We start from the raw sequence: 15,312 nt of genomic DNA, 5'->3' as shown, positions 1-15,312 counted from the left end.
TCTCCCTATTCAAGTGTTTACAGGCCCTTAAAGCAGAACTCCAGCCAAAATGTACATGATAAAAATGAATGGCCTATTAAAAGATAACGTAACACAACCTTTGTTACAATATTCACTTGTAATCCAGTGATTTCTCCCAGAGTACCTTTTGGTGTCACTAGATATCCTTAGTCTGGTGGGCAGTATCTTCTTGGGGGTCATCCTAGACCCGCCCCAGCCTATGACTGGAAAGTGAAAGAAGAAGCAGCACAGTGTTGAGCTCATCCCTCTGTCACTCTGCTCTCTCTATCAGCATGCTTCTTGTCAGCATATGAACCGAATGACTCCTTGTACTGCTTCTTTCTCTCACACTTTAGCCTTCTGTACAGGGACTGCAAGAGGCTGATACCAAGTTATATTCAGTTATTTACAGAGCTTGCATTAAAAAAAGTTTCAAGATGTCATTGCTGCATTTATTTGTGTTTTTATATCTGCCTAGAATTCATCTTGAAACAATATTGCAGTATTTTGGGGAAATTAAAACTCTTGCACATGTTTTTAGTTTGTGTATACGAGCTTTACATGACCTTTCTACAAATGTTTTGTAGACTACCATCATAGGCAGGGCCAGATTTCCCACAATGCCACCGAGGCCTGGTCTTGGGGCAGCAGGAAGTATAGGTGCGGCACAGCTGCGGGGCGGATAGTTTTTTCTACACTAAGCCCTGCTCGTTTAGTACAAGTGATATGCCTGTAGATCCGTCCCTCCTGCCACCCCACCTCCATGGCCCGCCACCGGCTGCCTCTGTCCCCGCTGGCCGCCTCCTTCCTAGCTGTGGTTTTCAGGGTCCCCTGCTCTTTTGGGGGACCCAGGATCATGGCAAAGTATTTCAGGATGGAGAGTGGGGAGCAGACAGGAGTACTTCCGTTCTCCGCTCTGCTCCGTGTGAACACTGAGACAGGAGAACTGCACTTGCAGCCTTCCCATCTCAGCTTTCACAGGAGAGCCAGAACAGTGTATTGGAGGTGACAGGTTCAATAAAGAGAACCTGTCACCTCCAAATGCTCCTGTGTGATAGCAATAAAGTTAGGGGGAAAGAAATAAAATTAAAATTAAAAAAAATGGAAAATTGATAAAAAGTAAAAAAAAATTATAAAATTAGTAAGAATTAAAACAATAATAAGAATAACAATTAGAAAATAAAAAAGTAAAAGATAATAAGATAAATAAAAATGTAAAAAAAGTTTAAAAAAAATATAACAATTAAAAAAAATTAAAAAGTGATAAAAAAATTAAGAAGAAAAAGGTAAAACAATATCCTGCCGCCCACGCCACCTGGTTGCTATTTTCCATTGGGAGGGGGGGTTGGCGGGGAGAGTGGCGCAGTAAGAAACCTGAATTTGGGGCACCAGAGAGTGCAAATCTGTCCCTGATCATGGGTGAAAAAGGCTAATGGCTTCGCTTGTCTACAATAAATATGCCTCCATGCATGGAAATAATTTTTCAAACACAAAAAGCTGCAGAGGCAAGAGAAGATACTTTATTTTTCAGTAAGCCAATGCATTTGGTTACATTCAGTTGTGTAAAGGTCCTGTTTGCTGCATTGCTGAGTGTATTTACATTTTGCCATTCCAGTTATTTGACTGTAATTCTTAGCAACACATTGAATGATATGGCAGATTAACACACTGCACAGCAACATTTGTTAACACATGTATTTTGGTGTGAACCTAGCCTAAAGTTTCTAGTTCTTAACCCAATCAATCAGTTTTATAATTAAAGTGATACAATTTACACAGTTCTTTTCAGACTTTTTTAAACCTGCAGCTTTCATAAAAAGAATTACTGGTAAATCTGTCATGAAAGTCCTTGTTAAGACACCTTCTATTATGAGGTCTCCTGATTGTGCTCCTGTGCTGTCACACTAAAGGTGCCCATACACTGTTCGACTCTCGTACGAGAATCACGGTAAATCCCGCGATCGTACAATAATCGTACAGTGTATGGAAGGCGTGCGACCGTTTCTACTGTACGGTCGCACGTCTTCCGTCGAACAAGCAGGCTTGAAAACCCGCCGAGAATCGTGGCCTGCTTGTTCGACAACTGCTGAACGGGCCAGTGTGTGTACATGTTTGCAGTGATCGGAAGCCCGCCCCTCATTGCGGTCATCGCAAGCCCGCCCCTCATGGGCGGGCTTGCGTTGATCGCAAGTACGATCTCCCTGTCCAAGATAGGCAGATCGTACAAGCTTTTAATAAGCTTATGACCATCGCAAGACAAAAGTCTTGCAATGGTCGTAAGGTGTATGGGCACCTTTACACTTTAGCTCCTGATGGAGAATATAACCAGTGGTGCTGACATTGGTCAGGCATGATACACTGTTGTCACTATAAGTAAACCTACCTAGATTAAGGCTATGCAGCCAGTACTGGATAATAGAGGACAGAGTAGTGATGTGAAGGTCAGTGAGAGGAACCGCTGTGTGCAGTGGGGATCAAGGAGATCAATAGTCCTGAAAGTGTTGGTTTTTGTAGCGAACATCAGCCAAAGTGGCCTAACTATTCACTAGCTTATTTACCAGGCATTCCTGTTTGGAATAATGATTGGTTAAAACAGAGTCACTTTAAGCATAACCTAAAAAAAAATGTGAGTTATGTTTGAGCTGCCTGGGTTGTATATGAACTACAGTATCTTTCCTCCGGGACTCACATGCTTCCTGAAAATATCTATTTGGCAGTGAACTTTGCATCAGTCATGACACAGAACCAACATTTCATATTTGCTTGGGAGTTCTTCTCCCCTGTTGCAACTAGAGATGCTGAATATTATTGAACATGTATTTCATCTTTTGTAGTCAAGCACCCTCTATATATTTGTTATGTGTTCCTAATCACACAGCATACTGAAAAAATATATATTTTTTAAATGTCCTACCTTATTAGTTGTTTCTTTGGAGCAGGTTCATACACAGAATTTTAAAAGAGGCTCCTATTGTTCTTTAGACAATGAAATGTACAATAAAGGGACATACTGAGGGACAGTTTTTTTAAGTTCATTAACATAGAATGTATCACCCAAGTCTTGAGATATTCAACCAGAGGTCTATCTACAACAAATTGCACCCCTGATGTCCCACCCAGCTCCTGGTAACCAGTGACATCACTGGTTGCCAGGAGCTGGCTGGGATGCCAACCAGAGTGTCCCAGGTTGCTAAGAGCTGGGCATGGAGATGTGTAAGGGCCATACACATATACCCACCTGGCTCTTAGCAACCTGTGATGCTCTGGTCAGCATCCTGCCCACTCTGATTGGTAAAAACTAGGTGGGGAGATGTGTATAACCCTTACACATCTCCCTGCCTGATCCTTAGCAACCTGGGATGCTCTTGGATGATGTAACTGGTTGCCAGGAGCTGGGTAGGATGCTGACCAGAGCATCCCTGGCTGCTAAGAGCCGAGTGGAGAGATGTGTATCAGGGTGGAAAGAGAAAAAAAAGTCAACCCTTTATTAGGACAGACGGTGACAGAAATCTAGTTAACAACTCATAACGCAATCTGCCAGCACAGTACAAACAGGGTTAATTTTGGTAATCATAACTCACCAGTCCCCTAGATAGAAAGAGAAAACTACTTAGGATTTGGAAGCAAGTTAAAAGCTAAGCAGCAATGTTTCATTGTTTTTAAGATATGCTATGTTAATGGGAACATGTAAATATTAAGTAGGTGTTATGCCAAAAGTGGAAATACACTTTTAACTATTTAATTGCATTGTAAAAAAAAATGATTGAAAGGCAAATCTTGCTAGACAGAAATATCACAGCATGATTTTAAAATGACATTTCTTTTCACCAAATAATTCTGTTCTAGTGACTATTGAGCCAGCAGAGGGAGACAGGCTGAGAATTGACTTGGCAAAGTAACGCAGTCTTTTGTTTTCTTCTGTCTGTTTTGTACTCTCATGTTAAACTGGACTAAAGCATCTTCCACACATCTTTAACCAGTTGACATCCGCGGTGTTAAACCCCCTTCCCATCCAGGCCATTTTTCAGTATTCAGCGCTGCGGTACTTTAACTGACATTTATTCCGTCATGCAGCGCTTTACTGAAATGAATTTTATACCCTTTTTTGGGGACAGATAGAGCTTTCTTTTGGTGGTATTTATTCACCACTGGGGGGTTTATTTTTTTACTATATTAAGGAAAAATTACCGTAAATGTCCCTAACTTTCACTTTTTCTTAACAGTTAAGACATTAGGTATGTTATTAAGAACATTTGCCTAGCTTAGACTGGTGTCACATTTGCCAAGAGCACATTTGCTGTGCATTTCCCAGCTCAATGTTCCACCCCACGAATGCCAGAGAATGTTTAAAGAAAAACTCTGGGCAAATGTTTTTATTAATCCTTCAGTAGGGCTACCCCCACACTGCAAGGTGAACTGCTTGTTTTCATCAAGGTACAACAATAATAAAGTTATACTCACCAAAACCTCTGAGCCAGCTTGTTCTTAGACCGGTCCTTCCAGCTTCTCTCCCCGCGCACTGCAGCGGTCTAAGGATCCTGGTGTCAACATGTTCTATATACAGTGTATACTGTAGACGTGAGGACGCAGAGGGACATACCATCACTGCAGCATAGGACAGAGGCTGGAGTGGGTGCTATGACAGCTGGCTGGCTCGGCGGTTAGGGTGAGTATAACTTTTATATGTTTGCACCTACACCAAACAAAGCAGTTGACCCTCGCAGTGCGGGGTTAGCTCCATTGCAAGAATTAATTTTTAAAAATTGCCCAGCGTTCTTCTTTAAAGAGGACCTTTCAGCAATTGTATAGTGCGCACAAACATTGTCTGACTTGTCACAAAATACAGCATCAGTATCATTTTTTCAATAGCTGGGCACTGTATCATTAAAAATCAGTCATCAATCATCAGTCAATCAATATGCTCAAGTCAAATGACTGTGCCTAGGCTGAGATTATGTTATTAATCTGCTGCATGCAGGAGGAAGCATTCCCTGAGTCTTCTGTTCCCCAGGTATAAGACTGCAACATTGTAGAAAGTCACAAGGTGAGAGGCTGTAGCAGGTAGCTGTGACCAAAGCCTAAAAAAGCACAGGCACCAGGACAGTAGGCAAAATAAGCACAGACTGTGTCATCTCTGAGTCAGCACCTTAGTCCAGGATGTAGAAGGTGACCATGGATAATGTCTGGACAAAGATGATTCCATCCTTTCAGAGAGAAAAGATGATGAAGGCATTGCCAGGGAGAGTATTGTGATCTTTGGGAGAGGTAATAGGTACGTGGAAGTGTTACACTGACACATAATTTGCACCTAGCGTGAAAAAAAATATATCTAATGCTAAGACCATGTTAAAGTACAGTGAATGCTTCTTAGTGGCCAGTGTCAGACAAATGTGCTGTGGTGCTCTCTGTCTGTCATGAAAAAAATATAAAGAGAATATCCCAGATGGCAAGCAATTGAGCTGCAAGTTTGAAAATGACTTGCTAAACTATTGCTAGACTTGCCAAGCTTCACAATTTTGTTGCACAATTACAGCAATTCTGCATTGCAAGTCTCCAGATCATCGTGCTTTGCAAAACTGTTGTATACTTGCGGAGCTCTTGCTAAGACCTGCAGGACTCTTGCTGTAGACTTGCTACAAATTCAAAAAGTGTCAACTAGAATTTGTGCTGCAAGTTAAAAAGAATTGCAATTTAACCCTGCCACAAGTTTGTGGCAAGTTATCCTTGCTATATGGGACATAGAAAAGTCAAAGAAAGTAGAGGGTAATACATTTTTTACTACGCATAGAACACAATTTAGTACTGAATGAACTTTTGCCATACACAACAACTGTGCAATAAACATATAATATTTAGTAGCAGGAAGCACACCTGAATCCGACGAGCAGTCTCCAGAAGACTCACTCTGTGCATTTTCCAAAGACTGTGTTGAACCAGTGTATGGTGCCAACATTTCCAGCTCATCAAAGGCATCCTGGTCACTGTTACTGAATTCAGATACTGTAGATTGTCTTAACGTTTTACCCAAGCTGCTCGATTCTGACAATGCTGGGGAAAAAAACACAGATCATCTTCTGAGACAGATAAATACTTATTTAAAAAGAAATCGTATTGTGTACTAGCCAGGTTTTATTGCATCCCCATTTACCCATGCTTTCTATCCCAGTTGTCACCAAAACAGGAAGTGAGGGGAAAATCTCCCTAGGTGGAATATAGATGGCAATAAGAACCTGACAGAGCTTCTAACCATTCCCCACTCCCTACAAAATAATTTAAAAAAAGTAAAAGTTTAGGCAGGCGTATTATATATAAAAAAATGAACATTAAAATTGTCATTATTTTTTTTTCCAACATCATTATGGAGGCATTATGACGAAGCCAAGTATTATTTTACTATCCAGTTCTTTATTTGTGATGACAGGTCTAGTTTACGAAATAGAGATTTTGCAGATTAAAGCATCAATTGTCATAATCTGGCTTTCTATGCAGAGAAAACTACTCATAACCAAAAAATTTTAGTGCCAAGTATATTCAGCATCTGTCTCAGCCAACTGCTACCAGTGTAAAAAAGTAGTCATAGGCCAAAATATGAAGCAATCCTTCCATGAGGCAAAGTTTATATACATGTATTGTTACTGCTCTGTGGAAAAATGAACTTCAGCTTTTCAATTATCAAACGTGTGCAAACGCTTATGCAGATTGCAGGCATTTTCAACATAAAAATTGAAATAGGCCTGCTCAGAAACATGCAAATCAACATATAATTTAAAACTGATCTCAAGCCAAATATAAAAGCAAAGTTTAAAAGAGAACTATGGGGATTTTTCACCATAGTTCTCTTTAGGGTCACGTGATATACTTATTGCGCCGCACAATACTGTTGAGATCCACCCAGCTGCATGAGTGACAGCTGGCTCTGCCTATCTAGAGGCAAAGCCAACTGTGCCCGCCTCCTCCCCGTCCGTTTCTTAACTCAGCGCTGGAGGATGGGAGAGGGGAGGGGGGAATCCCTGTGGGGAGCAGTGACTGAAAGTCACCGCTCTCTGCAGGGAAATAATCGGAAAGTGAGCGAGCGATGGTATGTGTTCGCTCACTTCCGGATCAATAGAGCCAACCTATGACAGCTTCTTTGTCACCGGTCGGCTCTAACTCTGAGGATGAGTGGAAATCACTTACCTCATAGTTCCCATCAAGACAATTTTTTGGTAAGTAAGTACGCAAATAATTTAAGTACTGGAATATGTTCTGATTTCAACTTCCTATAATGCCCGGAAATACAGATAGCAAGAGGGAGGGCCAGTACAACAAATCATGTTCTTCATGCATATGTGATAACAAGCTACATATTGACAAAAGAAAAGAGGACAGTGATTACCTCAACTGTCTTGCTGCTCCTTAATAGTCCAATCATAGGCTGAGGGCATGGAGGAGCCCAGACAGTATTGCTAAACTGCAATGGAGAAAAGGCAGGTCTCCAACCTTGCTGTGCTGCCTGCCAGGACAAAGCTTAGGACTGGTTGGATGGTTGGATGGAAATGCAAATCTTTTGGCAAGTAAAACTGCCCCAATATGTGTATTTCAAATATGTATTTTTAAAGGCAAATTTCATCTAAAAAAAGAAGCTCAAAATACACAATTGAAATGTCTTCTTTGGCTCAATGTGTACAAAAGTGAAATTACTCTATCAGTAATTTCATTGTGAAATCAGTTTTGGCCAAATTCCTAGCTGACACCACTGCAATCCCTTGACTGGGAAATCGCATAGGTGGCTTCGGGATATGCCTGCCCACAAGATCCCTGGGAAATAAATACCATAAGAACTATACCTCCATACTTTTCTGACAAATTAAACAGAAATTATAAAAGATTTTTCTTTTACTTAAGAAAAAGGCAATTTTTATATGACCAGTCATAAAACTGTTTTAACCTGCTTGGAACTAGTAGCTCCATAGACTACCCAATAATCACTGGCCTTGCTGAAATGAAACCCATGCTAACTTCTTACTGTGCATTACGAACTGTCTGTCTGTCATACGACCATCGTGCAGAAATAATGTTAGTCACTGATCTATAACAAATATGCAAATAAAGGCTACTGATATCCTGATCAGTGACACAGAAAGTATAGCAGTAAGTGGGCTAGTGTAATAGCCAAATGGTTAAATCTGTTGCATCACTAGTAAAAGCGAGATACTTTTTTGGTTGGCCAGCCTTCAAGAATAATGTTCTTTAAGTACAGTTATCCTTTTAAATGTCACCCTTCCTTCTAATTACTCCCCATTCAAGTCTTATACTTACCCAACCCAATTTATCTTTCCAGTGGAACCTGCTCAAAGCCACACAGCCTCTGAAATCTTTGTAGTTGAGTTGGCCTTCTTCCACTGCCAGACAGTTTTTTTGTTCCTTCTTATGAAAAAGTAATCTATTATTTCTCCCAATTGTGGATGGCCCTTCAACAGAAATGAATAAACCTCATCTGCTCGTGCACATAAAAAGCAGAGCCTAGCCAGAAGGCTTTAGGTGAAGTGGCCCAGTTTATCTTTAAATTTATCCTGTAAACGTGCACAAATAACTTCAGCCAATCACCAAAACTCTTTTAAAGTGACACTAAACTCAGGAGTTAAAACCAAAAAAAAATGTATTCAAGTATCTTCACTATTAACAAAAATGTATCTTATTTGTGTATCACTCGGCTGTAGATCCTCAAATCATCTCTGAATTCACGCTGACACTCTCCTTCCTTCTGGAGGGTGGCTACTTTTGTTCCTCATGTTCTATGTGTGTGTTGTAAAATAGTCACCGCTCCAAGCTCACTCTCGTGATGGACTACAACCTCAATACAAATTACTAAACTAAATGTGAGATTGTGGTCCATCACAGGAGTGAGCTTGGGGTGGGGGCTACTTTACAACACACACAAGGACCATGGGTAACCTTCAAAAATACCATTCGTTTTTAATTAATTCTTTACTCAGAGTAACCAATCAATAGTAATATACAATAATAAGCAAGTATCATTAATAGGCAGCTTTAATGTTAGAACAAAAATGGGGGAATATTATTTGTGGCTTTGTAAAAATTTACAAAGCCAAATAAAATGTGTGGCTTTGTGCTGACACTGTCCTTCCTTCTGGAGGGGGGCTACTTTTGTTCCTCATGTTCCATGTGTGTGTTGTAAAGTAGCCCCCCCAAGCTCACTCCTGTGATGGACCACAATCTCACGTTTAGTTTAGTAATTTGTATTGAGATTGTAGTCCATTACGAGAGTGAGCTTGGAGCGGTGACTATTTTACAACACACACATGGAACATGAGGAACAAAAGTAGCCACCCTCCAGAAGGAAGGACAGTGTCAGCACTAATAATAGTGTCACTTTACTCTTCATTCATTGGATCTGGCTACAATTCTCTCACATCTGTGAGTGTATTTTTACAAAGCCACAAATAATATTCCCCCATTTTTTTCTAACATTAAAGCTGCCTATTAATGATACTTGCTTATTATTGTGTATTACTATTGATTGGTTACTCTGAGTAAAGAGTTAATTAAAAACTAATGGTATTTTTGAAGGTTCCATCCAAATATGAAGATTAAAATATGAAGCAGATTTTATCTATTTTATGCTTCAATTCTCATGTGCACTGGATTAAATCTAATCAGAAAAGGAGTGGGAGGGTATCATCAAACCTGATGAAAAGCAAACATTATGCATAGCAACATCTCAAAGAGATGTGCCACTCTGCTGGGAAAATGCAAGACAAAAGCACGATGTGGCAAGACAGTTCAAAGCATATTGCACCTGTCAAAATGTCTGTCATTTTCTATAGAAGTGTATCATTCTCAGAATCAAAGGGGAAACTCAAGCAAAGTCACTCAGAACAACACACTACTTTGTTTCCTGCCTCCAGCCAACTCCGCCATGTGAACACTTTTTAACACTATGTTATAGATTGCCAAAAGGGAGCAGACAATGAGAAGGTCTCTTTCATTGTCAAGGACAGTTACACTTTAAAGACGATGCTAAGAAAAGGTTCAATGGGTCAACAAGGAATTGTGGACCATGTGCATATCACCAGAAAAATAAGTATTTCAAATCAAACAATTAAGTTTATATTCCTATGTAAAATGTGGCCATTGGCCATTCAATACTAATGAAAAAAGAAAACAAAACATGTAGAAGTGCCATTTCTAAAACAAACGAATGTACATTTCTCTCAATCTTACTCTTGTATAAGGATTGTATTCATTATACAAATACGCTTTAATACACATATACTTTAAACCTGAAATCCAGGCAGATATAAAAGACACAAATAAATGCTGCTCTGTGATCATTCATATGTCATTAAATGTAATTTTTTAAATGCAAGAAGTGTAAGCTGATAGGAAGTAAAACCAACGTGACAGATAGAGGACAGAAGATCGCATTGGTGTGCTATTTCTTTTATTGTCCTATCACCGGCTGGAAGTGGGGAGGCGAACTGTAAGTGAAAGTGAAACTGCAGAAGAGAACAATCGGGTCCCATTCCCTGCCAGGCAGGACTGTACACAGTGGCAGTGATGAGTATAAGTTAACACTGACATGCTATTCATATCCATGCATTATGTTTCAATACACTTAAGGACACAAAAAGGTGAAGAGAAGATATATGTTTACACTTGGGTTTTAAGTTCAGTCTGTTTTTGGTAACAATAGAACTTGTAGCTTCTGACTTTTGTCTTAGGTCTCTGTTGCGACTAGAGTTGTGATAAAAGCTGACCGTAATCTATGGAATTGGATCTTATGATCATAAACAGTCAGACCCAGTGAAATTTACTTCAGTCATCAGAGCCGTAGCTAGCTCCTTTTGCGCCCCAAGGCAAAAACTAAAAAATATGACCCCCCCCATCAGGTGTGTGGCGTCACCCAACGCAGTGCACGTGCAGCGTCATGTGACATAATGTGCCCCATCTCCGCCTCCAGGATGTGTTTTTTTTTTCTTATTTTTTAATTTTATTTTTAATGTATTTATTTTTTAAATTTTTTTTATTTTCATTTGTTTTTACTGTTGGGAAGGTTTCTGGGACATATTAGGGGTCTTTACAGAGGCTTCCCATTCATTCAGAAAATATTTACTATCAACTGGTTCCTGAATGAGGAGAAGCCTCTGTACAGAGTGCTACTACCCATTCAGAAACTCATAAATGAACAGGAAGTGATGTAAAGCACTTCCTGTTCATTCATAACTGGGGACACATAGTACATTTGTTTATTTACAAACACTGAAGTGATCAGCTGATCGCTCCAGTGTTTGCTCTGCACACAGAGGATCAGTAAATATCACAGATATTTACCGATCCTCCCGCTCTCCATCCTGAGCCGCTCTGCACAGTCTGCAGCTTCTCTGCAGCTTCTTCTCGGGTCCCTGCTGCTCTCCCCGCCTGTGTGGGCAGAGGCAGCGGGGATCTGAGAAGAAGTGAAGCGCTGAAGCCGGCGAGGGGGGGGGGGGGCAGCAGGGATCCAGAGAAGAAGCTGCAGGCTGTGCTGCCCCACTCCTCCCTGCTGGCTGCGCCCCCCCCGCAGCTGCGCCCGAGGCCAGAGTCGCCTCGCCCTCGCTACGGTCCTGGCAGTCATATAAAGGTTACAACATTGCAAACATGCTGTTTTCCTAAAACTGCTTGTGGTGTTCCACATACAACAACACCAATGCTAAACACCCATATGCACTGGGCCAAGGGTTGCTTTTAACTATGCATAAACTAATCGAAGCCTTCAGTATAGAGAGCAATTGTTCTGATTAGGCAGTTCTCATACACAAAAGGGCCTTGTGAGTGCCTCAGATAAATTCCAGGAGGTGCAGGCAAAGAGGATCACCATATCAATGGTTTCAGGGTCCAGAAGTATTTATTTTATTATAGATATCCAAGATGACAAGTAGCCAGTGAATAAGGATTGGATTCTGGTTTGTGGGGAATCCCTGGAATTTGCAAGTTAAACAGAAATGGCAATCACACCAAACAATTTATAACTAGCTTTTAAAATACACTTGGAAGGGCTTTGCGCTCTAAAAAACACTAACATTTCCCAGCACACTTACTAGCTAGCCTGCAAAAAGAACGAAACAAGCAAACAAATTACAATATCTAACAATGTCTGTTAAAAGCAGAGGTTTTAGATTCACAACATTTGCAAACAAGTGGAAGCCACACTGCATTGTCAAGGCTCCTCTGTGTAGTATGGTACTAACTCTAATCTATGAGAACCTCCATCTTGGAGCCCATATAGCAATGGATGAATTGAATGCAGACATGCCTGGAGGTAGCCCATTCCTCCTTAAAAGCACAGGGATGCAACAGAATCCCAGCACATCACAATGGCAGCTGCAAACTCCAGGGTGTGTTCAAATACAAATTCCAGTAAACTAAATAGAAATAGCAACTGTTTGCTGGATTTGGTGTGGGGACACACTGGGGATCTTCAGCTGTCATTGGGCTGTGCTGGTGTGTCCCTGTGTCTTTAAGGAGGAAAATGATACCTCAAGGCATACCTGCACTTAATTTATCCATTACTATATATGCTTTAAGATTGAGGCTTTCATAGATTAGTTTTAGGACCATGCTACACAGATTGCAGATTAGATTAGAGCAGGGCCTTCCTAAAACTTCTGCATTGAAATTGTATTGCAACTGTACTGTCTCCCTCTGTTTTGTTAAGTGATGCACAAATTGTTGGTGCTATATAAATCCATAATAATAATAATAATACACAGAGGAGCCTTGACGCAGCAGTGTGGTTTCCACATGTTTGCAAATGTTGTAAGTAAAACCTCTGTTGTTAATGCAAATTGCTAGACAGTGTAATTTTGTTTTTTGCAGTGCAGGCTAGCTGCAAAGTGTGCTGAGAAATGTTTGAATTTGCACTGGAATTTGCAAACGAATACGAATTGTGAATGTCTGGCCGAAACGTTTTCAAGTTCTCCACCAAAATGAAGAATCTTTAAGACAGCAGCCTTATGAGTCATAAGAGTAGCCATATTGTCAGTGTGTTTGAGCCATGCTGTCTTGCTTTTTTTTTTTTGTTTGCATTGGTGCATACCCCCCATGGCACTGTCTGGCTTCCTGTTCCTTTGTTTAACAGTAACTTGTTTATTAGCCCAAAAATGGCCAGAATTGGATTTACCACTCATAGACTTCAATAGGGTTCACTGCAAACTTTGATCAAGATTTGCAAAACTGTTCGTGAACTGAACCCAAGCAGATACGATGGTCCCTATCTTTAAAGTATGAAAAGTCTGCAGGTCCATCATGCCTAATAAATTTAGATCAATAAATCGCAAGCTAGGGAACACAGAACCAGAACACAATGGATCCTGCACCTTTAAAAACAAATCAGCTTCAACATTACTTTAGATATACTTCAGCTTATAATGCATAATTTAAAATAAATTACCAAATGTAGAAAGTTCTTACGAAGTAACTGGTCAGTCACAATATCTTTTCTGTTCTGATTTTTTTAAAGAAATGATGACCTACATTTCAGCAGGGGAAAAAAATATCAATTTACTTTTGTGCTTCGAGACACTTTTCATAAAAATCCTAAAAATGCCAAGTCATTCTTTCCGTGGCTGCAGCTATACTGTGTGAAAACTGCAGAGTGGCAGCACTTTCTAGATAGAATTCCAGCTCTTGCAAAGTGGCACATTTCCTTGGTTTTAAATAAGCTGTTCATGGATTGCTGACTGCCACAAAAACTGTTATAGACAAATACTGCTGTCCTAAGAGACAAATGCACCAGTGCAATCATGTATTTAAAACAATTTCAACTAATTTAATACAATGCAGATTGCAGGATCTGTGAATTGTACCTTGGATTGATGTGTTATTGTACTTTCAAACACATTTTGGACAAGATTTACAGGGTTATTCCATAAAGGGTGAAGAGTTTGGAGAAGGCAGGAAAAATTCTCAGATTCAGCTCACTCTCCAGTTCAGCTATGTTGTCCTAGGTTGTTCACTTCTCTTGCCTTCTCCAAACTCTTCACCCTTTTGTGAATAGACCTGTTAGTCTGTGTTTTTTATTTAGTGCAATTGCAGCGGGGTGCATGTCTGATGTGTTTTACAAGCACTTCACACCTGTTATATTTGTTACCATCCATCCCTCTGGAATGGGGTTTTTGAATTTATCTCTATATAAAAAGGCCATACACACTTTGGTATAAGATGCCTGTGAAAGTTCTCATTTATTCAGGTCATGGTTTAACTAGTAGTACTTTGTCACATTCAACAGGACTTGTTCTGTAATGTTGAAGATGTTTGGTAGCTTCAGGGCCACATAGGGTCCCTCCATCAGGCTCAATTTAGCCTGATGATGGGACTCTTTGAGGCCCCAAAACATGGGGCGCATAGACATTTTACCAACCTTGTGACAATATGTCTATGCATCAATAAAGATGTTCATATACGGTAGACGCCAATAAAGACAGTGTGCTGGTGACATCTTGTTCTTCATCTTTATAAATATCCTTTTCTAGTTAACTGTTTATGAAGGTGTAAGTATTCACCATTGTCATATTTATACTTGGTGTTAATAATTATTGATTTGAAATTCCTCAAAGGTTGTCTAAGCATGTAGGCCCCTTAAAAGATAACTCAGAGTAGGTAACTGGGGACAAAGATGATAATCTTCATTAACCTTATCACTCTTACTTGTATAAACCTTCCTTAGGGAGCAGAGCAGTTTTTAAATTTCCACTCTGGGCCACTTCTTTCAGTGATACATACAAAGAATACATATACATACATATAGCGAATAAGTAGTCTTGAATTTTGATAAAGTCTCTGTTATACTTTATTTTGCCTCTGCCGTTGGTTCATTTTTCCAGGGTAGTGCACAAGCTAGGTACTCACATGGCAGTGAGGATAAGCTTACATGACACATGAGGCCTCCGCTCTGCAATGTGGGCCAGACAACAACTTAAGTCTGCACCCCCAATAACTACCCACCCATGTCACTGGTTCTCTTGGGCCATTATCAGAAATATAATCATAGCTGTTGTTTTTTTGCTTGGAGCAGTGGCTACTTTACAACACACACAGGGACCATGGGGAACAAAAGTAACCACTCTCCAGAAGGAAGGACAGTGTCAGCACCAATTCAGAGATGATTTGGGGATCTACAGCTGAGTGATATTCAAATAAGATACATTTTTTTGTTAATAGTTAAGATACTTGAATGTATTTTTAAGATTTAACTCCTGAGTTTAGTGTCACTTTAACCCTTTCGCTGCCAAGCCCTCCGGAACATTTTTCAAATCAGCTGGCCAAGCCATTTTT

The 15,312-nt window shown here is 40.1% G+C and overlaps 1 protein-coding gene across 1 annotated transcript in view; it reads right to left on the bottom strand.

Annotated features, from left to right (window-relative positions):
- The window catches only part of LOC108789608, a 50,636-nt gene that overhangs the window by 7,180 nt on the left and 28,144 nt on the right, over nucleotides 1-15,312 (bottom strand). Inside the window, exon 4 of the mRNA XM_018559669.1 lies at nucleotides 5,872-6,048. Coding sequence (XP_018415171.1) covers nucleotides 5,872-6,048 — 177 coding nt within the window. The remainder of the gene's footprint in view (nucleotides 1-5,871; nucleotides 6,049-15,312) is intronic.

The sequence above is a fragment of the Nanorana parkeri genome, unplaced genomic scaffold, assembly GCF_000935625.1.
Source record: "Nanorana parkeri isolate BGI_ZX_2015 unplaced genomic scaffold, ASM93562v1 scaffold411, whole genome shotgun sequence".
Classification (NCBI taxonomy): Eukaryota; Metazoa; Chordata; class Amphibia; order Anura; family Dicroglossidae; genus Nanorana; species Nanorana parkeri.
The sequence above is the reverse complement of the archived record's forward strand: the minus strand, read 5'-3'. Positions and strand labels throughout refer to the sequence as shown.